At 42.6% G+C, this 26,292-nt stretch overlaps 1 protein-coding gene across 2 annotated transcripts; it reads left to right on the top strand.

The window, feature by feature from the left end:
- The first annotated feature begins 3,829 nt into the window (after positions 1-3,829).
- map9 (microtubule-associated protein 9) lies at positions 3,830-25,341 on the top strand. Of its 2 annotated transcripts, none has more exons than XM_060916018.1 (13): positions 3,830-4,072; positions 4,188-4,272; positions 6,718-7,284; positions 8,408-8,592; positions 8,949-9,009; positions 9,161-9,201; positions 9,317-9,375; positions 9,461-9,623; positions 10,523-10,612; positions 11,546-11,707; positions 22,337-22,482; positions 23,374-23,509; positions 23,960-25,341. In XM_060916018.1, exons 1-13 carry the CDS (start codon positions 3,986-3,988, stop codon positions 24,077-24,079), a joined length of 1,902 nt encoding a protein of 633 aa, XP_060772001.1. In that variant the 5' UTR covers positions 3,830-3,985; the 3' UTR covers positions 24,080-25,341. The 2 variants fall into 2 exon arrangements, with proteins under 2 accessions (XP_060772001.1, XP_060772002.1); XM_060916019.1 differs by having other exon boundaries at positions 9,320-9,375.
- Positions 25,342-26,292: the final 951 nt, after the last annotated feature.

Raw genomic sequence — 26,292 nt, forward strand, 5'->3', positions numbered from 1 at the left:
TTCTCGAAATGAACCCTCAGCACGTAAATATAGCCTCCTGGGAGAAAGCCCCATTTCAGCGCTTTTCCCAGTGCGTCGTTTTGCTAATGAGAAGCAGGAGGTGGGGAAGGGTAGAGGGTGGGGGCGTGCCATGGGGGGAGGGGGAGGGGCTTGACCAAGCTGCGCACACACATACTCGCTGCTATCAGCGCCTGTAGCCACGCTGCTAAGACAAAACCCCGTTCTCCCTTGGACTCCTTTCGTAAACTCAACGTGACACAGAGAACAGAGAGTGAGAGTGTTCGGAGTGGTAGTTTACGAACGTATAATACCCTAGGCTTGAACACGCACTCCATAACCAAAGAGGATAGAAGCAGCAACTACAGCAACATAGCGCTTATCCAACAGAAGACATGCATTGCGGAGCAATAGTCAAACATAAGCTCATAAGTTACAGTCAATTTCCAGACTAAACTCAGTTTAACAGAGCATGCTGCATGCTCTTTAGTTTTGTAGCGCAGATTACCTGGCTAACTGCAGGAAGCGGTTAGCTACACAGCTAATGTAGCCATTGCTAGGCTAACACACCGATTTTAAAACACGGCAAAACGACCAGTTATACACTTACTTGTTCGGTGTTTGTTGCTGATGCGGCAGGGATGCTTGGTATGGACCCAGGCTTCAGTGACAGTTGATGTGCAAAACCTGCCCTGTACTGTCCCAAGTTGTGGAAACATTCCTCAGGAGAATGCTTCCGACAAACATACACCGTCTTAGGTAGACTCGACGGCGTATTATTGAAGTAAATAAAATTAAGCCACTGTGTCTTCAGGGGCTCTCCCATCGGCAGTAAAAACAGACTCTTTTCTGTGTTGTCACATCCATGTACAGCGCAATTTCCATGTTTCGCTTGCTTAGGTGATGCCATGTTGTGTCCTCTATGGTCTCCTCACTACAACTGGGCGGGGCAATCCATACAGTGGGTGGGAATCCAGAGGGGGGGCGTGGGGATCATCTCCCTTGACGTAGTAAAGGGAAGAGCTTATCAACGCGCTGTTTTGACGCGCCATTCTCAAATGTTGGGCATAGTTTGGTTTACACATTATGAAATTTCTAGCCACTGGGGTGACTTAAGAAGGTCAGAGGAACTCATTTTAACATTAAAAAACCTCAGAAAGTGAAAATTTCATGCCATGGGACCTTTAAATATAAATAATATAATCAGTAAAATGATCAGGTAAAGTAGAATTATCTGCACATGCAGTAAGATTACAGAAACTTGTGTAAAAATTTTACACAAAAGAGAAAAAAATTAAAGCTTACAAAATTTAATATTGCATAATTTTAAAGATTTGATGTGAGATTTTTTTTTTTTTACCAGCTTGGTAATTAGAATTGTTATAAAATACTGAAAATATCTGAGATTTCTTAGAAAAATCCATTGTGACATCATTTATTCTGATATGTTTTATTCATGTTTTATTCATGTGATATCATTATGTTTCACAGCTCAGGTAAAATCAGTGAGTGTTTGTGCTTGGCCCCCTGTAATCGCTGCATGTGTCTGTTATTTTTCTTCTGCTCTCACTTCATCTACAGGACAATATTATAATTATTACAGGTTTTATATTTCTATGATGAAGACCATCCCTGAGGTTTGTTGACTCCCCCCCTCCCCCCCCCCCCCCCACACACACCCCGTTCCCTACTGTGATATAAAGCAAAGACATGTTAAGCTTTTCTCAGCTCATAACTAAAACAAACCCCCAGCAGTAAAGATCCTCATCCTCCAGCCAGACAGCAGGAGTGTTTTGAGTTCTCTGAAATTATCAGCAGCTCACAGGAACATTGTGCATCAACCTCACTGGTCACACTGACATGAGGGCCTTTAAAAAGCTCTTCAGATTCATCCTCACTCACCTGACACGACATCTTACAACAGCCTGCCAAAGTACCCACCATCTGCTCATCTGATACCCCTGCCCCACTTCCTGAACACCCCACATTCACCCTGAAACCTCACAATCACCCTGAAGCTCTCACCTGTTATTAATGTGTATTACTGAGTGAATAAACACTGAATAATATTCGTTATGTGTGTACAGAGAGATGGTGTGAAATCCTAGAATAATAAATAAAACCTGACTCTTACTGCAGTGTAAATGATGAGTCATGAAAAGGTCATGTGATGAAATCGTAAATATATTTTTAGAAAGTTCCTGCTTCACTGGAGCAGATTTTTATCAGTTGCTTCTCAAACATTCACAGTGAGATCTTACACAAACAGTAACTCAGTGAAACACCTTCACTCACCTCCTGCTCACCACTAAACCCTCACTCTGACCTCAGCGGGTTTAATCACAACTAATCACGTCCTTACAGTCAGACTGTGTGTCATCCTGTGGCATTATTATTATTATTATTATGTTATTAAAGGTTATTAGGGCGGCACGGTGGTGTAGTGGTTAGCGCTGTCGCCTCATAGCAAGAAGGTCCGGGTTCGAGCCCCGTGGCCGGCGAGAGCCTTTCTGTGTGGAGTTTGCATGTTCTCCCCGTGTCCGCGTGGGTTTCCTCCGGGTGCTCCAGTTTCCCCCACAGTCCAAAGACATGCAGGTTAGGTTAACTCAGGGGTGGGCAATTATTTTTTCCATCGGGCCACATGAGAAACAGAAAATTTTGTGGAGGGCCGGACCATAAGGCTGAACTAAATTCTGCATAATATTAATTGTATTTCTTTATATAAAGCAAGAAATATCATTGTTTTTACAAGCTGCTAAGACTGGTAAGAGTATGGAAAAAACAAGGTTGCCTTACAAAAAATGTCATTTATTCAATCAAATTTCCCAAAACAATGGTTAACAAAATGTGAACGTTTGTACCATTTTTTTTCAGTCACATTCACCCCAAAACACAATAAAGACATCACAATATTGTCTTTCTACTCCAAATATCAAACAAGATACATCATATTATAATAATGATACCCACATTTGTAGTCTAATCACCTCATTTGGTGTTTTTTATTTGTTCAGTGAGAGAAATCTAGTCTCTGTTGGTCTTTAACGAGTGCATCAAAGTCAGGTTGAATGTCTAAGGTGGAGATGCGAAGCACAGCTGACAGATGATCATCAGTCGATTCGGTGTAGGAATCAGATCTACAGATTGGCTCGGGCTCCGGCGCCTGCTGGTGACGTCACACTATGTGATTGGCTGGACCGTTTGAAGGATGCCGTACAAGTTTGTGGTTGGTCTGGACAAATTACGGAAGCGGGATTATCTAAACCTATCGCGGGATTAGGTTTCGTGGGATTTCATGTCATGTTCATGTCGCGCGCGTTGCGTTTTTGTTGAACACAACTTCAAAATAAAAGCAATGCACATTCAGTCCATAGAATGAACCAAAGGGCCGGATGCGGCCCGCGGGCCGGAAAATGCCCAGGTCTGGGTTAACTGGTGACTCTAAATTGACCGTAGATGTGAGTGTGAATGGTTGTCTGTGTCTATGTGTCAGCCCTGTGATGACCTGGCGACTTGTCCAGGGTGTACCCCGCCTTTCGCCCCTAGTCAGCTGGGATAGGCTCCAGCTTGCCTGCGACCCTGTAGAACAGGATAAAGCGGCTAGAGATAATGAGATGAGATTAAGGTTATTAGACGTGTGCTGGTAAATACAGGGTCTCATGTTTGTGTTTTTACCTGGTGCCACCTGCTGGCTATTATCAGAACTGCAGTTACTTTCATTTTGATGACGTGCTGCCGGATCTTGCGTCACCACTTCCTCCGCCTCGCGCTCTTGTCTCTTGGTAACGTGTGTAAACAAATGGCGCTTCTGTAATAACGGCATGATGTTTATCTGATAAATGAATCAGTAAAGAGAGCAGAGAGTTAAAGTGTTTGTGTAACACAGAGATGTGATCCTGCTCACCGCGAGTTCACGTTACTTTCACTGTGTTTTATAAAGATTTAAAGCTTAAAGTGTCTGGAAACAGGAAAGCTTTAGAGCTGCAGTATGGCTGAGGAGGACGAAGAGGATGAGTTCTGCACCACTCTGGCCTACAGCAGGAGCCGAAAAACCTCCCGAAGAACCACCTTCCAGGTGAGAAATCTCCCCCTCCCCCCCAATTCTGATTCTCTCTCTGATTCTCTCTCTGATTCTCTCTCTCTCTCTCTCTCTCTCTCAATTATTATTATTATTATTATTATTATTACAGGACGAGCTGGAAGCAGCGGTTAATGAGAGAGCTGTCAGGAACAGAGTTTCTCATTTGAACTTTGATGACGAAGACGATGATGGTGGTGAGTTTCTAAGATTTACACTAATGATGAACAAAATTTAACCCTTTCAGTAGAACTGACGAAATAAAACCTGATGTTCATAAACTCCTGAACTGATTTAATTGATAATCTGTAATCTCATCTGCTTTATACATTTTTGTATGTTATATTTCCTGTTATATTCTCTATTTTTTAGTCATTAAATAAATGTCCTCATGTCTAGTGATTATTTATATATATTTCAGATTTATTATTTAAAGGCACTGACACAGGATGTGGTATTCAGTGAAATATACAAATCAGTAAAAGGGATTTTTAGATTAATTTATTTCTCTTGGACTCGTATGTGTTCATAAAATATTCCTCTCCGCCGTTATTATCAGATCATGAAAGACACAAAAAGTCAGAAATACAGATCACATATCCATAAAAAGTTTATAAAGTTTTTATGGATATGTGATCTGTATTTCTGACTTTTTTTTATTCTTTTATTCAGTAAGATATTTTTGCGGCGACACGGTGGTGTAGTGGTTAGCGCTGTCGCCTCACAGCAAGAAGGTCTGGGTTCGAGCCCCGTGGCCGGCGAGGGCCTTTCTATGCTGAGTTTGCATGTTCTCCCCGTGTCCGCGTGGGTTTCCTCCGGGTGCTCCGGTTTCCCCCACAGCCCAAAGACATGCAGGTTAGGTTAACTGGTGACTCTAAATTGACCGTAGGTGTGAATGTGAGTGTGAATGGTTGTCTGTGTCTATGTGTCAGCCCTGTGATGACCTGGCGACTTGTCCAGGGTGTACCCCGCCTTTCGCCCGTAGTCAGCTGGGATAGGCTCCAGCTTGCCTGCGACCCTGTGGAAGGATAAAGCGGCTAGAGATGATGAGATGAGATATTTTTGCTTGAGCTTGTGGTAAGGTGAAAATCTGATTAAACCAAACAACAATAACAACAACAACAAAAACAAAACTGACCAAGATTAAAATCAGATCAGTGTGTGGATGATGGATTTACACTTTATTTATTCTGGAGAGTTTCAGCTGTTGTGTGATTAGTGTTAAATTTATGTTTATATTTTATATTGTTTCTGAGATGAGAGATTTGTCATGGTTCTAAGTGTCTTAGCAAAGAGGATCATATGATTTATGGTCAATTTTTGGACACAGTTTGTTTATTACACCTAGGCTTGGGCGGTATCCATTTTTTCATACCCTGGTATATTCCTGACTAAATACCCCGGTATGCCGGTATTTACGTTTTTTTGTTTTATTTATATATATATATATATATATATATATATATATATATATATATATATATATATATATATATACTATTGTAGGTTTTATTTCATATCTTCTTCACATTCTATAGTAATTTATGTTTATTTGTTATTCTATTTTTTTGTTATCTATTCTGTTTTAGATATTCTGTATTTGACATTATAAAACAAACAGGTGAAATGTTTAAAGACATTTATTTAAACTGCCAGGATGACATGTTTTTGAACTCAGTGACAAGCAATCAAGTTGGCCTATATTAATGTTGGAAATAAAAACACACATTAATAAAAGTAAGAAGTGCAAACACCAACAAAGCCAGCAAAAAACAAAACATTGTATGTGAGTTCAAATCACATCTTTTGTAAATCAAAAGAAAATAATTTGCCTAATTCAAGCAATAACAGGTAGCTTTTTTCCACTCAAACAGGCAAATAGGCTATACAAGTAATGAAATAAAGCTATTTTGGGCTGCTAGTAGGCTGTGCCCATTTAGAAGAAAATTAGGAATGCACTAAAAGCCTCTTTATGTAAAGCAAACGGGTTAGCATCCTTAGCTGAGTGATTGGAGAGAACTCGAAACATAATGCAATTCAGTGCAATAGCCAATCCAAGACAGAAACGACAGACATGACCCTGTTTGTTGTTAAGGCACGAGGCACGGAGCGGAGTTCGCCTCGGGGGGAATTAACGTCCCCTGGCTGGGAGCGAACGGGCCCTGGCAGTGCTGGTTCGTTGGGGGAGAGGGCAGAGGTCGCTGGCTGCCAAGTTTGGGGAGGCTGGGACCTCCCCTGCCCGAGTTATGAGCATTCGTAGGGGGCTGGAGCCGCCAAAAGAAATGAAACCTAAGCGGAGCGTCGCGGCTTGCCTCGGGGTGAATAACGTGAACATGAACGTGTTGACCAAAGATTCTAGAATCTTTGCTGTTGACCTGCAAACTGCCATCTAGTGGCATGCGCGCGCTGTACCAGAGACGGTTGTACGATAATAAAATGACATTACAGTCATTTCGAGTAAGTTGGATAAAAATACAAATATATTTATTTTTGACGGTATTAAAAATATATCGCCGGTATTTTGTCGTACCGCGGTACACGATATTTTCACCATACCGCCCAAGCCTAATTACACCTGCTGTACAATGAATCAGACTTTTATGGTCATGAATCAAACTGATCAGACTGTTATTTCTCTACAGATGTCTTCAACGATCTGCTGAAAACGAGGAGGAAGAAGATCAACATGTTCAAAACTGCAAGAATAAAAACTTCGATCAATGACTTTAAACTATCAGATGAGGAGGAGGAGAACATCAGACCCAAAAAAGTCTCATTCCTGAAGAGCCAGAGGAACTCTGACAATCTCAAATCAGACACTCACAGATTGGATGCTTTAAGATCAGATACTCTCAGATCAGATACTCTCAGATCGGATGTTTTAAGATCAGATACTCTCAGATTGGATACTCTCAGATCGGATGCTTTAAGATCAGATACTCTCAGATCAGACACTCTCAGATTGGATGCTTTAAGATCAGACACTCTCAGATCAGACAGAAGTATGAACAAGGGTCAGAGTCAAGACAGAAGTCACCAAGACTCAGAGATGACCTCACACTCTGAATCACCTGTACAATGGAACAGCCAATCAGAATCTCCCTCAGTGAGGAAGAACCAATCAGAGTCTTCTGCCTGCAGGAAGAGCCTGTCAGAATCGCCCATGCCTCTGTATTCAGAGAACAGCCAATGGGAATCAAACTCTGAGTGTGAGTACGCACCTCCTCAGTTCTCAGTTAAAGTCAGTTTGACAGACACTCATCACCACCCAAACACATGGACACTCATCACCACCCAAACACTGGGGTACTCATCACCACCCAAACACATATACACTCATCACCACACATACACTCATCACCACCAAACACACAGACACTCACAACCACCATCCAAACACACAGGCATTGATCACCACCCAAACACACAGACACTCATCACCACTCAAACACAGATACACTCATCACCACCATCCAAATACATAGACACTCACCACCACCATCCAAACACATAGACACTCATAATCACCATATAACACATACACTAATCACCACCAAACACACATACACTCATCACCACCCAAACACGGGGATACTCATCACCACCAAAACACAGAGACATTCATCATCATCATCATCATCACCCAAACACAGGCATTAATCACCAAACAATCATCACCAGTCAATCATCACCACCCAATCACACAGACACTCATCACCACCCAAACACACAGACAATCATCACCACCCAAACATGCAGACACTCATCACCACACAAACAGGGACACTCATCACCACCCAAACACACAGGCAATTATCACCACCCAAACACACAGGCAATTATCACCACCAAAACACACAGACACTCATCACCACCCAAACACACGGGCACTCATCACCACCCAAACACACGGGCACTCATCACCACCCAAACACACAGACAATAATCACCACCCAAATATGCAGGCACGCATCACCACCCAAACAGGGACACTCATCACTATCCAAACACACAGACAATTATCACCACCAAAACAGACAATTATCACCACCAAAACAGACAGACACTCATCACCACCCAAAACACACAGACACTCATCACCACCCAAACACATGGGCACTCATCACCACCCAAACACACAGGCACTCATCACCACTGCACTGCATGTGTGTTGATTATTTTGTATTTAATTTAATTATAATACAGAATTGGCCTTAAAACATTTTCAGTTCAGAGTTAGTGTTTATATCTGTCAGAGAGGTGAGAGTGGAGTGATGTAGTGTATCATCTCTGACACACACACACAGATGTGTTGATGTTACCTGTGTACAGGTGTGTTAGAGGCCATACCCCCGACACCTGCCCCCCGTCAGAGAGCTCCTCACTCACCTATCAGTGCACATGATGAAAAGGACAGACGAACACAAACTCCACCCAGCAGAGCTGCTACGTCGCCTGTATCCAACACCTCCATGTCCTCTCAGACCGCAAGGAATTCTGGGAGCAACACCAAACAGGTTAGTACAGGAAGTACAGCTGCCACTCAACAATTAGGACCACTGTACCTGTTCTTGTCCAGGTAAAACAAACACACTAATGGTAGTGAAGGTGTACTCTTGAAGGTTTTAGTTTGGCCACCACGACAACCTTGTAACTGTATCACAAGTGTTTCCGAGATAGCCAGTGTGCCTCCTCCTGAAGGGGACTTCCTGTAGTGACTGAAGTGTCCATGATAATAATATTGTGTTATAAAATTGCAGTAGAAGTGTAAACACAGTATGTATTCAAGTAAATGCTGAATTTCTACATACCTGAAGTGTCTCATTAGTCCTGAATATTCAATTATTTTGCATGTTGTTGCTGTTGTTTGCAGGAGGTTGAGTCTGTGACAGTGAACACAGGCTCCAGGTCACTAGAGGGCGCCGAGGGTACAGGTAAAAAACTCCTTTCTTACGGTATTGTTCTGTTGAAGTTTGATGGTAAAGTTAGGTGTTGAATTTCTGTCATTACAGATGAACACATTAAGCAGCATGTGTTCTGTGGGATGGTGTCACTTATAGAAATTAATTTTCTTTATTAATGCAGATTTCTCAGCAGCAGAACAGAGAAAAGAGGAAGAATATAAGGTATGTTTTGGAGCATGTTTTAGTTATATTACTGTCATAATAATAACAATTATATATAAATATTATAAATCAGCATTTGTGAATGTTAGTTTATTGGATTTTTTTTTTCATGTAGCAGAGTTCAGAATTCTCTCCTGTAACAGACAGTGAAATGTCCACCACATGGCGAGCCAGGTCAGTTCAAACATCTGTTCTTATGTTCTTAAATGTAATGAGATGCTCAGTGCCATCTTCTACATCTTCATCTGTTGGATTGCAGATCTTCAGCTTCCACACCAGGAAGCTCCAAAAAGTCCAGGAGCACCTCATCGTACAGCGTAGAGTCCAGATATCTGGGGACGTTAAAGGTTCTGGAGCAGAATTTGTGTTTACAGGAGACGGGATTGGACACTGCAGATTCCCTAAGAGCAACCGTTTATCAGGTCTGATTTAAACACGACCTTTACAGCTCCATCTCCACTCATCAGTGCTGGAACCAGAAATAATCTCCAGAACTGGTTCTGTTTCAGCACCACAAACCTGGAACCAAGAGTCTAATCACAACACAATCCAGCAGGTGTCAGCGTATCATCAAATATAACAGCCAATTAGATACAAATATGCAAATAAAGTCCATGGATGTATTCATTTATTAGGAAAAGGGGCAGGACATGAGTCATGGGGTTGTGGCTTATTTGCATGTTCACAGGATCTAACATTATTTATTTTTTACGTATCTCAGCCATTAGAGATGTTTTATTCCAGACCATTCTACTCACATTCTGTACCACTTCAACACATTAAATAGTTAGTAGTAGTAGCAATAATAATAATAAGGCTGTACTGAGCAGTTAGATATTTAAAGGTTTAAACAGGAAGTGTTGTGATAAAGTCATCGTTCTATCAAATGTTATGAAAGAATATAAAATGTGGGCTCTGGAGTGGTGCAACAGAAAAGTGTTCATCCTGTCATCCGGAGATCACCAGTTCAAATGTTAACCACGCCACAGCTATTAGTGACTGGAAGTCAAGGAAAGACTCTGGGTGGGAGGGGCATACTTTCTCTTCTGTCAATCACAGTGATAGTAGCCACTCATGGGTGTCTTTGAGTTCATGTATGTGGAAGAGGGCAGAAAGCGCTATCCTCTGAGTGAGCTACATGGCCTGTGGTACCGCATGAGCAGCTGGTGGGCTTAAGGAAGCAGGTGTTAGTCCTTAGCCTTCCTGGTTGGTGGCTCTGTTGTATGATGGGGAGAGCCAGCTGGTGGGTGGGAACTGACCACCCCAAAAAATTTAATTAATGAAATATAAATAATATTTAGAAATTCTGTTTTGTCCACAGGACTGGCTCAAGAAGAAAGAAGAGAAACTGCAGGTGACATTTAGATCTAAAAAACAAGAAGAAAAACTGAAAGAGGAGAAAAAAATTGAGGTGAAATCATTGTGTGAATTTTCATTTTAGTAAATGCTGATAATATAATATTGTATAAATTATCTGTAAATATTTATCTATAAACCATTAAAATCTTGTATTGACTTGTTCTGAAATTGTTTGATCAGAATTATATTTGCTCTAAAACTGTATTTATGATGAAATGTTTTCTGGATAAAGTGTAAAACTTTGGAAAATCTGAGTCCATGTGAAAACGTGACTAAGAGTGTTAGTGCACCATCAAATATGGGATCTAATCAGGTTACATTATGCAAATCAAGGCCATGTATGATTGGTTTACCCGGGGGTGAAGGGGAGGGGCCTAATGGGTTATGGCCGTCTCCAATTTGCGTATTCACAGACTCCATCAATCCATCCATCCGTTATCTGTAACTGCTTATCCTGTGCAGGGTCGCGGGCAAGCTGGAGCCTGTCCCAGCTGATTATGGGCGAGAGGCAGGGTACACCCTGGACAAGTCGCCAGGTCATCATAGGGCTGACACATAGAGACAAACAGCCATTCACACTCACATTCACACCTACGGTCAATTTAGAGCCACCTGCATGTCTTTGGACTATAGGGGAAATCAGAGCACCCGGAGGAAACCCACACAGACACGGGGAGAACATGCAGACTCCACACAGAAAGGCCCTCGTCAGCCACTGGGCTCAAACCCAGGACCTTCTTGCTGTGAGGCGACAGCACTAACCACTACACTACTGTGCTGCCCTATTCACAGACTCATTTCTGGCTAATAAACTACCATCAGATCACACAATTTATTATAGATTTGTTAAAGTGACAGTATTATAGAAGTTTATATTGTAATAAGATGAAAATGTATAAAAGTTTATTCTAGAAAACACACTTTGTTGTTCACCTGATCAGACCGTATAAAACTCAACACAGGGATGAAAGTGTTTGTGTTACAGGAGGAGACAAGGAAGAAAGCTGAAGCTAAAGCCTCTTATGAAGCCTGGAAAGAAAAGAAACGTGAAGCACTGAGAGAGAAGATCAGAGAAAAACGGGAGTTGATGCAAAAGCTGCAGAAAGAGATGGACGATAAAGAGGAAAGGAAAGAAACTGCAAAACGGGTAAAATTAACAATGACAGAGACCGAGGATGTTAATCAGGTTAAAGACGAAGGACATTACTCTGGTCACAGATGGAGGACATTACAGGGCTCGACATTAACTTTTAAACCCACTTGCAAGTGGGGGTAAATTTGCACTTGCGCCCCCCTTCCCCAATATTATCACTTGCCCCCTATTTTGCGAGTGCTACTTTTTGTTTTTTAGGAAAACCATAGAATAGTTGTGAATTGCAACATAAAATGAAGATCACACATTGAGTTGAAGTTTGGTTATTGATTAAGTTTATTATTAAGTTTGGTTATTGGTTACTTTTTACTTGTAATGAACAATAACAATTTTATCCAAAATAATTGTTCCTGCCTTAGTCGATTTATTTCCATTTCACATGCATGCAGTTGTTGTAAAGTTCTGTGTTTGTGTAGAACTCTCTCAGACTGTAGGTTCATTACTTGATAATGTAGAAATCATAAAATAGAAATTTAATATATAGATTTAGGCACTGCCTAAAAGTGGAGCTCCCATCTGTTTCTGGGTTGTAGAATTTTCATATATAATAGCCAGAGCCTCTTTTGTTTAATTTTATTTCTTTACCGGCTAACACTAGCCACTAGGCGGTGTGTATGACTGGTAATTACTAACACTGGCCACTAGGTGGTGTGTATGACTGGCAAGTCTGTGAAGATTCTCAGTCATCCAGGTCATAGTAAACTGTGGGTGGTAAAAGAGAGCAACTGGACTTGCTTGAAGATTCTTGAAGACATTTCACCTCTCATCCGAAAGGCTTCTTCAGTTCCGTCTGACTAACAGGGAGTATCAGGTATTTATCCTCTCATGGATGAAAAGCAATCCTAAGGTGTCATTGAGTCATCCTGTTGGTGTGGGTCACTGGGGGCTGGGTGTGAATGGCCTAGAGAGTCGTTGGGATGATCAATGGATTGCTGGTTCTCTCTTGCCCCTTTTCCACCAAAGCAGTTCCAGGGCTGGTTCGGGGCCAGTGCTTAGTTTGGAACTGGGTTTTCTGTTTCCACTGACAAAGAACTGGCTCTGGGGCCAGAAAAACCGGTTCCAGGCTAGCACCAACTCTCTGCTGGGCCAGAGGAAAGAACCGCTTACGTCAGCGGGGGGGCGGAGTTGTTAAGACCAACAACAATAACAAGACCGCGAAAGATCGCCATTTTTAAGCGGCGAGAAGCCGCAGCTGTACAAACGCGAAGTCATCCATTATTATTATTGTTGTTGTTGTTGCTGCTGCTGCTTCTTCCGTGTTGTTTTTGCTTCGATATTCGCGCCAAGGTTTAAGCAAACGTAGCGACGTAACTGACGTATACAGCGACGTAATGACGTATACAGCGACGTAATGATGTGGCACCGCGAGCGATGGAAAAGCAAACTGGTTCTCAGCTGGCTCGCAAGTTGAACGAGTTGTGAACCAGCACCAGCACTGGCTCCGAACCAGCCCTGGAACTGATTTGGTGGAAAAGGGGTATCTGTCCTCCTGTGAGTCACTGAAAACAGCTGGGTTTTGGTGTGCATTCAGTTGTCTGGGAAGTGTGCCAAGGACTGCATTGTAGGTGGCTGATAAATGATGTCTTAGACCCCCGCCTCTGTTCAGTGATGGCCGTTCCAGGTTAACAAAAATGGCTTCTTTAACTCCTAGCTCATACCAACGATCCTCTCTGGCTAAAGTGCGTACGTTGCAATCCTGAAATGAGTGTCCTTTGTTGTTAAGATGAAGGTAGACAGCAGAGTCCTGGCCTGAGGAACTGGCTCTCCTGTGTTGAGCCATGCGCCTGTGAAGCGGTTGTTTTGTTTCCCCAATATACGAGTCCGTGCATTCCTCACTGCACTGAATTGCATACACTACGTTGTCCTGTTTGTGTCTGGCTATTCTGTCCTTAGGGTGGACAAGTTTCTGCTTCAGGGTGTTACTGGGTCTGAAATGTACCGGAATGTTGTGTTTGTAGAAAATCCTCCTGAGTTTCTCAGATAGACCAGAAATGTAGGGAATGACAGTGTTCTTGCGTTTGTTCCTGTTATCCTCCTTGTCCATTATGTTCCTTTTTCTGCTCTTGAAGAAGGCCCAGTTGGGATACCCGCAGTTCTGAAGTGCTTTCTTGATGTGATTCTGCTCCTTCTCTTTTCCCTCTACCGTTGTAGGAATGTTCTGAGCCCTGTGTTGCAAGGTCCTAATGACCCCCAATTTGTGTTCCAGTGGGTGGTGAGAGTCGAAAAGTAGGTACTGGTCTGTGTGTGTGGGTTTCCGGTAGACCTCGATGCTAAGGCTTCTGTCTTACAATGCAGTCCTTGGCACACTTCCCAGACAACTGAATGCACACCAAAACCCAGCTGTTTTCAGTGATTCATAGGAGGACAGAGAGAACCAGCAATCCATTGATCTCTCCAATGACTCTCGAGGCCATTCACACCCAGCCCCCAGTGACCCACACCAACAGGATGACTGAACGACACCTTAGGATTGCTTTTCATCCATGAGAGGATAAATACCTGCTACTCCCTATTAGTCAGACAGAACTGAAGAAGCCTTTCGGATGAGAGGTGAAACGTCTTCAAGAATCTTCAAGCAAGTCCAGTTGCTCTCTTTTACCACCCACAGTATGACTGGCAATTACTAACACTGGCCACTAGGCGGTGTGTATGACTGGTAATTACTAACACTGGCCACTAGGCGGTGTGTATGACTGGTAATTACTAACACTAGCCACTAGGTGGTGTATATGACCGGCAATTACTAACACTGGCCAGTAGGCGGTGTGTATGCAGGGCTTTCCACTAAGGCTCATACTAGCCAGCCATGACAAATAAGTAGCCAGCCGGGGGGGGAGTAAACACAAAATAAACTCCTGTGCACGCAGTTCTCAGTATTTTCCACAGACCATTTATTTATTCACTTTACTCAAATACAAAGTAAAATGGCAGTAAATCTTCTTTCTTTTCTTGCATATTACATCATGAGGCATTCCTGGCTTGTAAATCTCTTATTTTCGGTGCATGACACATTCACGCAGCTGAGCATGCTATGAATTAACAACGACAACGGTCTGCAGTGGTGGCTACACAATTACACACTCGGCGAACAATTCTCCATTTGTGTATGAAAATACACTCCAACGACTCAGTTTGGTTTCATTTACAACCAACGGTGTCTTTTGATGCCAGCACGTAATTGAACGAGAGAAGACTGGTTTACCTGAGACAAAATAAGCGTCATCTCCGCTTCTGTTCCCTCCGATGTCGCCTCCGACAGCCCCGACACACTACTGCCTCCGCCGAGTGCGCGCACACACACACCGCATGTCAGGGCCGCGGATGAGTTAGTCTCCCTTGATCAACGAAGTCAGCGGGGAATTTGTGGTTATTATCGGTACAAACAGCGCGAATCACAACTTAAATGAGTGTGGTTCAGTTTGACATTATTGTCAGTCCGTTAGATAAACATTTAATTTTATTAAAAAAGAAAATTAATATTTAGAGCCTGTGGGCTACAAAAATAATAGTCATTAAAGTAGCCGGCTGGATTTAATTGTGTAGTCGGCTGTATGGCTGGCAGCCGGCGCTTGTGGAAAGCCCTGTGTATGACTGCTAATTACTAACACTGGCCACTAGGCGGTTTGTATGACTGGCAATTACTAACACTGGCCACTAGGCGGTGTATGACTGGTAATTACTAACACTGGCCACTAGGTGGTGTGTATGACTGGTAATTACTAACACTGGCCACTAGGTGGTGTGTCTCATCTCATTATCTCATCTCATCTCATTATCTCTAGCCGCTTTATCCTGTTCTACAGGGTCGCAGGCAAGCTGGAGCCTATCCCAGCTGACTGTGGGCGAAAGACAGGGTACACCCTGGACAAGTCGCCAGGTCATCACAGGGCTGACACATAGACACAGATAACCATTCACACTCACATTCACACCTACGGTCAATTTAGAGTCACCAGTTAACCTAACCTGCATGTCTTTGGACTCTGGGGGAAACCGGAGCACCCGGAGGAAACCGATGCGGACACGGGGAGAACATGCAAACTCCGCACAGAAAGGCCCTCGTCGGCCACGGGACTCGAACCCGGACCTTCTTGCTGTGAGGCGACAGCGCTAACCACTACACCACCGTGCCACCTAAGTGGTGTGTATGACTGGCAATTACTAACACTACGTTCAGACTGCAACCTGAAACGACCCATATCCGATTTGTTGTGAAATCCGATTTTTTTGTTAGGCCGTTCACATTACCAATTATACGAGACTTGTATGTGATTCTCCAATATGAATGGAAAACGACCCAAAAGTGTCCCGCATGCGCAAATTGACACGTAATATAAGCACATCTACGTAATACGTAAACAACAAAAAAAGCGCACTCTGCAAGTTTGCAAGTAAAGCATGGAGATGAGGCGAGACCTGGCAATGTGGTTTTTGTGGCGGCGGCGGAACTCACAATAATCTGAGTAATGTGGGCAGCAGACTAATGAGACCGAAGGTGTCAAATTACTGGAAATTTCCAAAATAATCTTGTAATACAGGATGGTTTAACATCCAGGTCCCTACCAAATCCACCATTAGCTTCAGTGCTTAATTTGTAAAGTGGGAGGTCCCGGAGCACAGAGGATGACTGGCTCCGGTGCGAAAAAAAAAGAAGAAGGGGGGCGCTTCTGGGCTTGTATTGTAATAACACTGCAAATTAAGTTCATCTGCGAAAACCCCCGCTCACACTCTGCACTTGAGATAGGGACAGTGTTGATCGTGGCCAAGAGGCCCTTCAGTTCATCTGGGATGAATTCTCCATTACTTTCCCTGAATTCCCTGAATGCCCTGATGACATGTCGTGGGTCATTGATGCAAAACTGCTGGCAGAGCGCTTCCACTTCTTTTTCCCCGAACAGCGCGTCTTCCTCCCGCGGCCACGGAAGTGTGCACCCTCCTTTTCCATAATATACAAATAGATATTTTGTGGATGTCGTTTCATGAGAGAAATCACCAACAAGACAGATATCAAAATCAGACATTAACACTAAATAAACTTGCATTTATTTATTTAATTATTATTATTTTTTTTTTTATTTTGTTACATAGTCAAGAGAGGTGGCGGATCACCGGATCCAGTGTAAATAGCTGCCGGAGCCAACGTCTGAGGTTCCGGAGCGCGCTCCGGCTTGCTCCCCCTCAAATTAAGCCCTGATTAGCTTGATCAATTCTATAAAAGTCTATTTAAATTCTGAAAACTGTACACATGTTGTTGTTTTCTACCAAAGAGGCAGGATTAGCCAACGCAGAATAGTGACGTTTGTCTCTTGTTGATGACGTGTAGGTCGCATGAATGCGACCTGTCCGGTCAGACTGCAGTTGCATGTGAAAATAACGGATATGCATCGGAATTAGGACCACATATCCAAGCGGCCTGGGTCGCATGTGAAAAAATCGGATCTGTGTCATTCAGATTGTCAATAACAAATCGGATACAGGTCACATATGGGCAAAAAATTCGGATATGGGTCGTTTCAGGGTGCAGTCTGAACGTAGTCTAAAGGCCCGGTCCCACTGCACTTATGGATGCAAAGAGGATGTAAAACGTAAAAAAATCTTTGCCATCCGTTGGAAAACGCTATGCATCCGTTGTGTACTCATTGCATACGTGCTTCATACGCTCTATCCATCGAACATCTGTCCACTGTGATTTCATCCGCGCAAAAAGTTTTGAGCTGCACAAAACTTTTATAACGGATGAACTTTCCGCCGTGTACGATGTAAATCCGCGACATATACGAGCAACAAACGTTCTATGTCCGTTATCATCCGTTAAATGTCTGCTGTATCCTCTCTGCATCCTCTGGGCATCCTCGCAACTCACATCCGCTGCAGCTGAAAATGGAAAGAGGGAGGAAAGATAAGGTACATGAAACGTCTATTCATCATTAGTAGCACGGAAATAGAAAGGATGTAAGCGTATGCATCTCGTATATAAAGTATTCAAAACGGACAAAGCGTTTATATCTGGGATGTATCTCGTATATTTAAGATGTCTGGAGTATGTCTAGAGTATGTAGAAGGACACCTAGCGCAGTGAACGGTCTGCATCCGATATACATCCGCGCAACATCCCCTTTGTTTCCGTTAGGCGTACGTGATGCATCCCCTTCATCCGCTATGCATCCGCTCTTTCTGCTATGCGTCCGCTTCTCAGTTATCACCGGTAACACCTTCGGAGCTGTCATCCACTTCCATCCGCTTTCATCCGCTAGGCTTCCTATGAACATGCATTTAACATCCCCGCTATATACTACCCACGTCCGTTCTTTTCCGTTCTGTTTTCGCAAATTTTCGCCAATTTTGTCCATTTCTGGAGCGGATGAAAACGGATAGAGCCACCCCCGAAATTTTGCTCGTCCGCTATGTCCTTTTTGCATACGTTTTGTGTCCATCGGCCAGTGGGACCGGGCCTTAACACTGGCCACTCGGCGGTGTGTATGACTGGCAATTACCAACATTGGCCACTAGGCGGTGTGTATGACTGGCAATTACCAACATTGGCCACTAGGCGATGTGTATGACTGGTAATTACTCTAACACTGATACGGTAGAGGCATGCACAGGACCGAAACCATCAGAAAACAACTCGCTGGGTTTCTTTATGTATCCACACTCTATGCCTATGGGGCTCCGCTCCGCTATAACGAAGTTTGTATGAAGAAAACAAAAGGGTGCCAAGACTTTTGAACAGTACTGTGTTTGAGAATATTTATATTTCGTTTTTTTTTTTTGTGATATCATCCACCTCTAGGTTTAAAAAAAAAAAAAACCTGCGCTGCGTCATGACAGGCAGGATAATGTTTGAGTTTAAAATTGTTTAGTGTGTAGGTTGTGGGTGTTTTATACAGACCTGGTAACGTAACTGAATCAGTGCAGCCTGTCTGGACACAGTGCAAGGTGTTTTTTTGTTGTTGTTTTTTATATATATATATATATATATATATATATATATATATATATATATATATATACTGTGTATATATATATATATATATATATATATATATATATATAAACCTAGAGATGGATGATATAACAAAAAAAAACTGATATATAAATATTTTGCACAGGACTGTGTTTCTCTGATAACAGAAACAAGCTCCAGGTCTCTCTGCTCTTAATCTGTTTTGTTCTTTCAGGATTTTTCGTGCATGTCACTCCTTGTTGAGTTTTTTATTCCTGAGTTGTTTGAAACCAATCTGGGTTTTCTGTGTTGAATACGGAAGTGGCTTCACCTGTAAGAAAATCAGACCCTTTCATGACGGAGCTGACTCGAATGTGAGCAGAAAAAAAATAAATAAAACGAGATTATTAAGCAAACTCTTCCATACTCATTTCCGACTCTCTGTTTTTGTAAAATACATTTTAAATACAATCGTGAATTTCTCTGGAGTTTTCAGGCTGAGTTCCTCTCATCGTATTCTTTAAACACTCATTTCCTCATTGTTCTTGAAGCATTTGCTTCTCTTTGTTAACATTTTTCTTGGTAGCGGGGAGACAGTAATGCCTTTTATCTATTTCTCTGTTTGAACAAGCAAAAACAGCGCAAAAATTAACCATATTGAAGACAGATGAAGCTGCTGACATCAAAGACAGTGTCTGTCTGACCCCAGCTGTAATTATCACGTCACGTGATGCGTGACGTCATGCACAAGGGGTCTGTAAACAGTACCCGTACCATACTACAACAGCGGGGGTATATAAAATAACTTGCAAAGCAGCAAATGAAACCGAGACTAAGAAAACAGCCAAGACATAATGGCGAATTTGTAGTGAAGGGCACTTTTAAAGGACTCATGGTATGGTGGTTTGTTGATGCTTTAAACGGGATCGTGGAGGCTTCCGGATGTTATATTCCGGATGCCTTTCTCGAAATGAACCCTCGGAACGTAGATATAGCGTCCTGGAAGAAAGCCCCATTTCAGCCCTTTTCCCAGTGTGTCGTTTTGCTAATGAGAAGCAGGAGGCGGGGAAGGGTAGAGGGTGGGGGCGTGCCATGGGAGGAGGGGGAGGGGCTGCCGTCTGCCTCCCAAGCCGTCCGAGAGCGCTCCTCGTCGGGCACAGCCAGGCGGGCGAATGCCCTGGTCTGTCCGCCCTGTCTAAAAAAATGGTACAACTCGAGCCCATGGTAAAACTGGGACTTTGTCGGGTTTTTTTTCAGCCTGAGGCCCATGGTAAAACTGAGCAGTTTTACCATGGAGGAGTGGGGACTTTGCCGTTTCCTCCCCCCAACTAGCCCCTGGGAGAACCACTGCCTCCACGGGCGGCCGGTGCCGCTGGAGGGCCGCCCGCGCGACCTCAGCTCCCGACAAAAGATTGGATCTAGGGCTGACTTTCAATGGATCGCAGCAATGGAGCTGCTCTGCCACTCACGACACCCCGGCCCAGAATCAGGGAAAAATACCACGCGCTGACGTCATTAAGGTGCGACGCGAGGAAATAAAATAAATTCAACAAATGTTTGAGTTTTCCTGAACAAACAAACAAATAAAATGAACGAGTGACTTAAAAAAAAGAATGTGGGTGTCTTTGTAAAAACTGTTTTGATTGGCTATTATAGCACAGAGTACCTGGCTAACTGCAGGAAGCGGTTAGCTGCACAGCTAATGTAGCCATTGCAAACGCACCGATTTTAAAACACGGCAAAACGACTTAACAGTTATACGCTTACTTGTTCGGTGTTTGTGGCTGATGCGGCAGGGATGCTTAGTACGGACCCAGGCTTCAGTGACAGTTGATGTGCAAAACCTGCCCTGTACTGTCCCAAGTTGTGGAAACATTCCTCAGGAAAATGCTTCTGACAAACATACACCGTCTTAGGTAGACTCGACGGCGTATTATTGAAGTAAATAAAATTAAGCCACTGCATCTTCAGGGGCTCTCCCGTCGGCAGTAAAAACAGACTCTTTTCTGTGTTGTCACATCCATGTACAGCACAATTTCCATGTTTCGCTCGCTTAGGTGATGCCATGTTGTTGTGTCCTCCCTCTATGGTCTCCTCACTACAACTGGGCGGGGCAATCCATACAGTGGGTGGGAATCCAGAGGGGGGGCGTGGGATCATCTCCCTTGCTGACGTAGTAAAGGGAAGAGCTTATCAACGCGCCATTTTGACGCGCCATTCTCAAATGTTGGGCATAGTTTGGTTTACACATTATGAAATTTCTAGCCACTGGGGTGACTTAAGAAGGTCAGAGGAACTCATTTTAACGTTAAAAAACCTCAGAAAGTGAAAATTTCATGCCATGGGACCTTTAAGAACTGAAATAAAAGATCAGAAAGTCTAATTTTTGTGGTGCTAGTTGGTAATATATGCTCATTCCAACTTGCCCGGTCGGGCATGTTGGGGGACATATACCACTTGCCCGAATGCATGTTTCACTTGCAATCGGGCAGTGGTTAATGTCGAGCCTTGCATTAATCAGGTCACAGATGGAGGACGTTAATCAGGTCACAGACGGAGGACGTTAATCGGGTCACAGACGGAGAATGCTACTCTGGTCACAGACGGAGGACATTAATCAGGTTAAAGACAGAGGACGTTAATCAGGTCACAGATGGAGGACGTTCCTTGGGTCAAAGGCAGAGAATGTTAATCAGGTCGCAGACGGAGGACGTTACTCTGGTCGCAGACGGAGGACGTTAATCAGGTCACAGACGTAGGACATTAATTGGAATTGTAATGGAAATTTCTAATAAACACTTCAGAACGCTTAGCAGTCTTCTTTTCAGTTATTTATTATAGTAGATCATATAACAGATATATAAAATAGGAAAGGAAAGAGAAGAATAGAAGAAGACACCACTTCTGATGATGCCGAGAGTACGCGCACTCTGAGTTGTGTTTTAGGAATGTCATCTATTATACTCTGAAGGCATTCGCTCACTGCTTGTGTCTTCACGTGATTGGCTCAAGATTTTCTATGAAGCTTTGTTAAAGCGTGCACCTGGCGTGCTCTGGTATGTGCAGGCGGATGCGTAGTTATGAGAACTCAGGCACCCTGTTTATCACCACCGAGGTCAGGAAAGGTGGTTACATCATGAGAAGATGCGTAGTTAGGACGAACTCAAGCACCCTGCTCATTACCACCAAGGCCACAGAAAAGCGATTACAGCATTGGAAAAAACATCTTTCTCAGTATATTAGGCCACTTGAGCTCAACACACAGAAACACAGAGAATAGAAATGTTCATCCACTAAATTTCCCTCACAGGTTAAAGATGTAGGACGTTAATCAGGTCACAGACGTAGGCTGTTAATTGGGTTAAAGACGGAGGATGTTAATCGGGTTAAAGACGGAGAATGTTAATTGGGTTAAAGACGGAGGACATGAATTGGGTTAAAGACGGAGGATATTAATCAGGTCACAGATGGAGGACGTTCCTTGGGTCAAAAGCGGAGGACGTTAATCGGGTCACAGACGGAAAATGTTACTCTGGTCACAGACGGAGGACATTAATCAGGTTAAAGATGGAGAATGTTAATCAGGTCACAGACGGAGGATGTTACACTGCAGTGTGTGTGGTACTTGAACCTCCACTCATGTCACTGTGACATTCTCTCCCCTTTCTTTTGATCAGGTTTTTGAGAAATGGAAGCGAGAACATGATGACCTCCGTCGTAAGCAGCTCCAGAAACAGGTGCAGACTGAAAGCAGGCTGAAAGAGAAAAAAGAGAAGGAGAAAGAGCAGAAGGAAAGAGAGAGCAGTTCTTCATTCACTCAGTGGTGAGGAGATTTACTCAGATTTGCTCTAAACATCTGGGATTTATCGTGTGATGGAAAACGGTACAATGAAAACTCATTCAACATCGAATATAAAAATCAGAGAGTCAACGCTGAAGGACGTCAGTAATAATGGAGGATATATGAGTAAATATTTATAAATATCTGTGTGTGCTTTACATGTGTTAATAACAGCGATAATAACAGTAATAACATCCTGACCAAATCTGAAATAATTTTACACTTATTAAAATAATGTAGATTTTATCAGCATGCAATAAACTACTGAATATTCACAAATGTCTGCATTTTATCCACCACACACAGTAAATACTAAATAACACTGGGGAGGTGAGATGAAGCGATTTCTTTGGTGATGTGATGAGACTTATTATTACCACAGAGCTGATTATTAAGGAGCACATAATACTTTTTATCCATTTATAGTTTCATATAATGTCCATGAAACGAGTTACTTCCTGTTGTCACTGACGTTATCACAGCTATAAACAGTCGTTCCCTCACCAGAGTCTCTTTACATGTGTGTTAATAAGAGAAAAGACGGCGCTGGACATGTATGAAAAATGGCTCTCTCTAAGTTAGTAGGTTAAAAAAATTGCAGCTTGTTCCATCATGTTACTGAGAAACTGTAAAGAACGTAAACGCCTCTGTCCTGAAGACGTCAGAAGACTTGCAGTCCAGCTTCACCTCATATATATTTCATCATAATCTCTCCTGAAGCTCACAGATAATCTACACGTCATGCTGTGTTTAATATCTGACTGATTTTGTGCTTTTACAGGTGTTGAGGTTTGTAGTTTTGTTGCTGCAATTGTGAATTTTGTGTGTGTGTGCAGAATGTCAGTAAATGCCATGATGTTTGTTTCATCTCAGGAGTGACAGGAAGAAGGCGGTCACTGAGGACAAGCTGAAGTCTGAACGCAGGAAGAAGGAAATAAAAGCGATCGAGGAGAACTATGAGAAGGAAGAAAGAGAAAGGACGGCGCTGGACATGTATGAAAAATGGCTGGTGTGTGGATCAAACCTTCAAACGTTTTTCCACTTTAAAATTTATTTCATCCACACAGTGTTAAAGTAAAAGCGCTGATGTTTTTCATTTTTCCACCAAAAGCAGAAGGTTTTGAGCTTCATGGTTTGTTGCTGTGTGTGCACTTTCATGAGCAGAAAACAGAAAGCATGCTGAGTTCTTCATTATTACTGAAATATTGATTTTTCAACCTGGAACACATTAAAGTCAGAGAGCAATTATTAATGCCATAAGAGAAACATCACGGCACAATAAAGCGTTATTTACAGAGTCATTAATGTTTTATCTTAGTAACAACAGAGACAGAGTCGGGCCATAAACCACAGATTTAATCACAGCCCAGAATTCTGCAGGACACATATTAGATCTGATCCATGATGAGAATTGGATTTTTCGATGCTTTTTCATCCAACTGTGTTTCTGTCTTTACAGAGAAAGAAAGAGTTTCAGCAGAAACAAGAGCAAAGAGGAAAAAAGACGAAGGTGACTGTGGTGGAGGAGCCACCGCCCCCGTGGAGCCCCCCGAACAAAACCATCCCGTTTGGCAAATAACAGCATATCTCTGGATCTATACGTTCACCGGTCACTTTATTAGGAACACATCTGCTCACAGCTGCTACCACATCAGCCAGGCGTGTATATCAGGAGCACGATGCAAAAAATCCTGCAAATTGAGGTCACGGGTTTGAGTGTCTGAGAAACTGCTGATCTCCTGGGATTTTCACACACATCACTTTTTACAGTTTACACAGAACGGTGCAAAAAAAAAACATCCATCAGTTCTGTGAGTGGAAATGCTTGTTGATGAGAGAGATCAGAGGAGAATGAAGATGAGTCTGAGCTGACAGGACGTCTGTAGATGACTTGCAACCACGTGATCAAAATGTGCTATGTCATGAGCGTCCGCTATGATGGTGGATATACAAAGCATCTAGGATGGCAGCCACTCAAAGCGTGTCTGTAAATAATGCTGAATTTTCTCAGTATTACCACGATTTCAATGGTTGAGCGAAGATTCAATACAAAGAGAAGATAGATATGTGTGGTTTTGACCCATATTGTTTTAAAAAGTCAGACTTTTCTGAAGATAAGACACTTCTACCGACCATCGAGTACCCAAATATCACGTTCTATCTGGTTTGCCTGCTGAAGAATCAAGTCTGACTTTGGACAAAACATAGCCCATTTTCTGAGTGGGTGCCCAGTCTGGATTGTTTCTATCGTATAATTTTGCTGGCACTCCAAGAAGCAAAATGGTAATATGCGTGTTAAAATTATAATAATGAGCAAGTGAACCACGACAAGAGAACGCTCATTTTATAGCAAAATTCTAGCAACATGAAATTAAATTCTTCCATGATATTATTGAGAGAGCTTTTGAATCTCACCTGAGATAAAATGATTACTGCAAACACGAGCTGTTTTGGTTTTAGCCTCTGTTAGATCAGCCCTGTTGATGTTGTTCAGCCGTGCTCGTCTCCTCTCCGTACTAAGTCTCATTGTTTCCTTGCCCTCTTTCCGAATCATGGATGGAATTCTAAAAAATCGGAACATGCCACGGTCACGAGTACTGTTGTGACCACAACCATATACAGCACAAAGATATGGCATAGCTCAAAGAACACTTAAAGCAGTGGAAAAACAAAGAGAGTTGTGCACACATGATTATGTTTTGTATGGAATGTCGCTTGACCCCGCATTTGTATATCCACTAACATGTCCGACATCCAGGTTTCTATTTTGCTTTGATGTCACTTGCAAGTTAAGGATAGTAACTAAAATAAACACTCTTTACACAGGCTTCCTACACAGTATGGAAAAGTATGGAATTTGATTTTCGTAATTTCCAGGTCTGGATAAGAATGGAAAAAGGAAAATAGTGTATGGAAAAATATTTGTTTCCAGACTATTGTTCCTAATATTTTTTTCTAAAATATAAAATTAAACCAAAATGTTCAAACCAGTGTGAGTTTGGTGTCATTGAAGTTAAGCGAGGCAAGACATGCGTGCAATATTCAGGGATGAGAATTTTCCGCCGATCAGCGGATTTCCGACTTTTTCAGACCAAAATGATTGTTTCTGAGATCGATGTAAATCCGTTGAGAAATTTTCAGGGGGGGGGTGTATGGTTAACGATCTGTGGTCATCTTATAACGTCTTGATTCTTGGTGGGCTCCGGGTTAACACACTCGAGTCTTTCGACATGTCGTAATTAACATTCACTTTTGCAACAATGTTCGACTTATTTGCGGTAGAATTTTTGGGAAATCCCATCACGTGCAGTGTATAAACACAAGTACACATGCTCTCCATGCGTGGCTTGCCGTTCACTGACCGTATACACTGTTTGACGATACGCATTGGTAACATCGGAAAGACACGTATTCAGGCAGGATATTTTAGCATATCGACAATGGCAAAAGTCCTAGATGAGGATCAAGCAAGGGAGATTGATAAAGGTGCAGGAATAAAGAACTGTTTTCAATGGGCTTGGTTAGAAAGAACATTGAATGTCGAGATCGACAAGCAGACTGTCACAACGAAGCTCGGTGACCACATACGGAAAATAGACGTCCCAGGAAAAGTACTTTGCTCATTGTGTTCTGACATGATAAACTACGCTAGTAGAGGGGCAAGGACTATCGAACTTCACATATACACCAAAAAACACACAGGTAGGTCGAAAATTATTTTGCCTGTTCAATGATTCATTATATTATTTATAATGTATATCGCACGAATCTGTGCCATGGTGTATGTGTGTA

The sequence above is a fragment of the Neoarius graeffei genome, chromosome 3 (assembly GCF_027579695.1).
Source record: "Neoarius graeffei isolate fNeoGra1 chromosome 3, fNeoGra1.pri, whole genome shotgun sequence".
Lineage (NCBI taxonomy): Eukaryota > Metazoa > Chordata > Actinopteri > Siluriformes > Ariidae > Neoarius > Neoarius graeffei.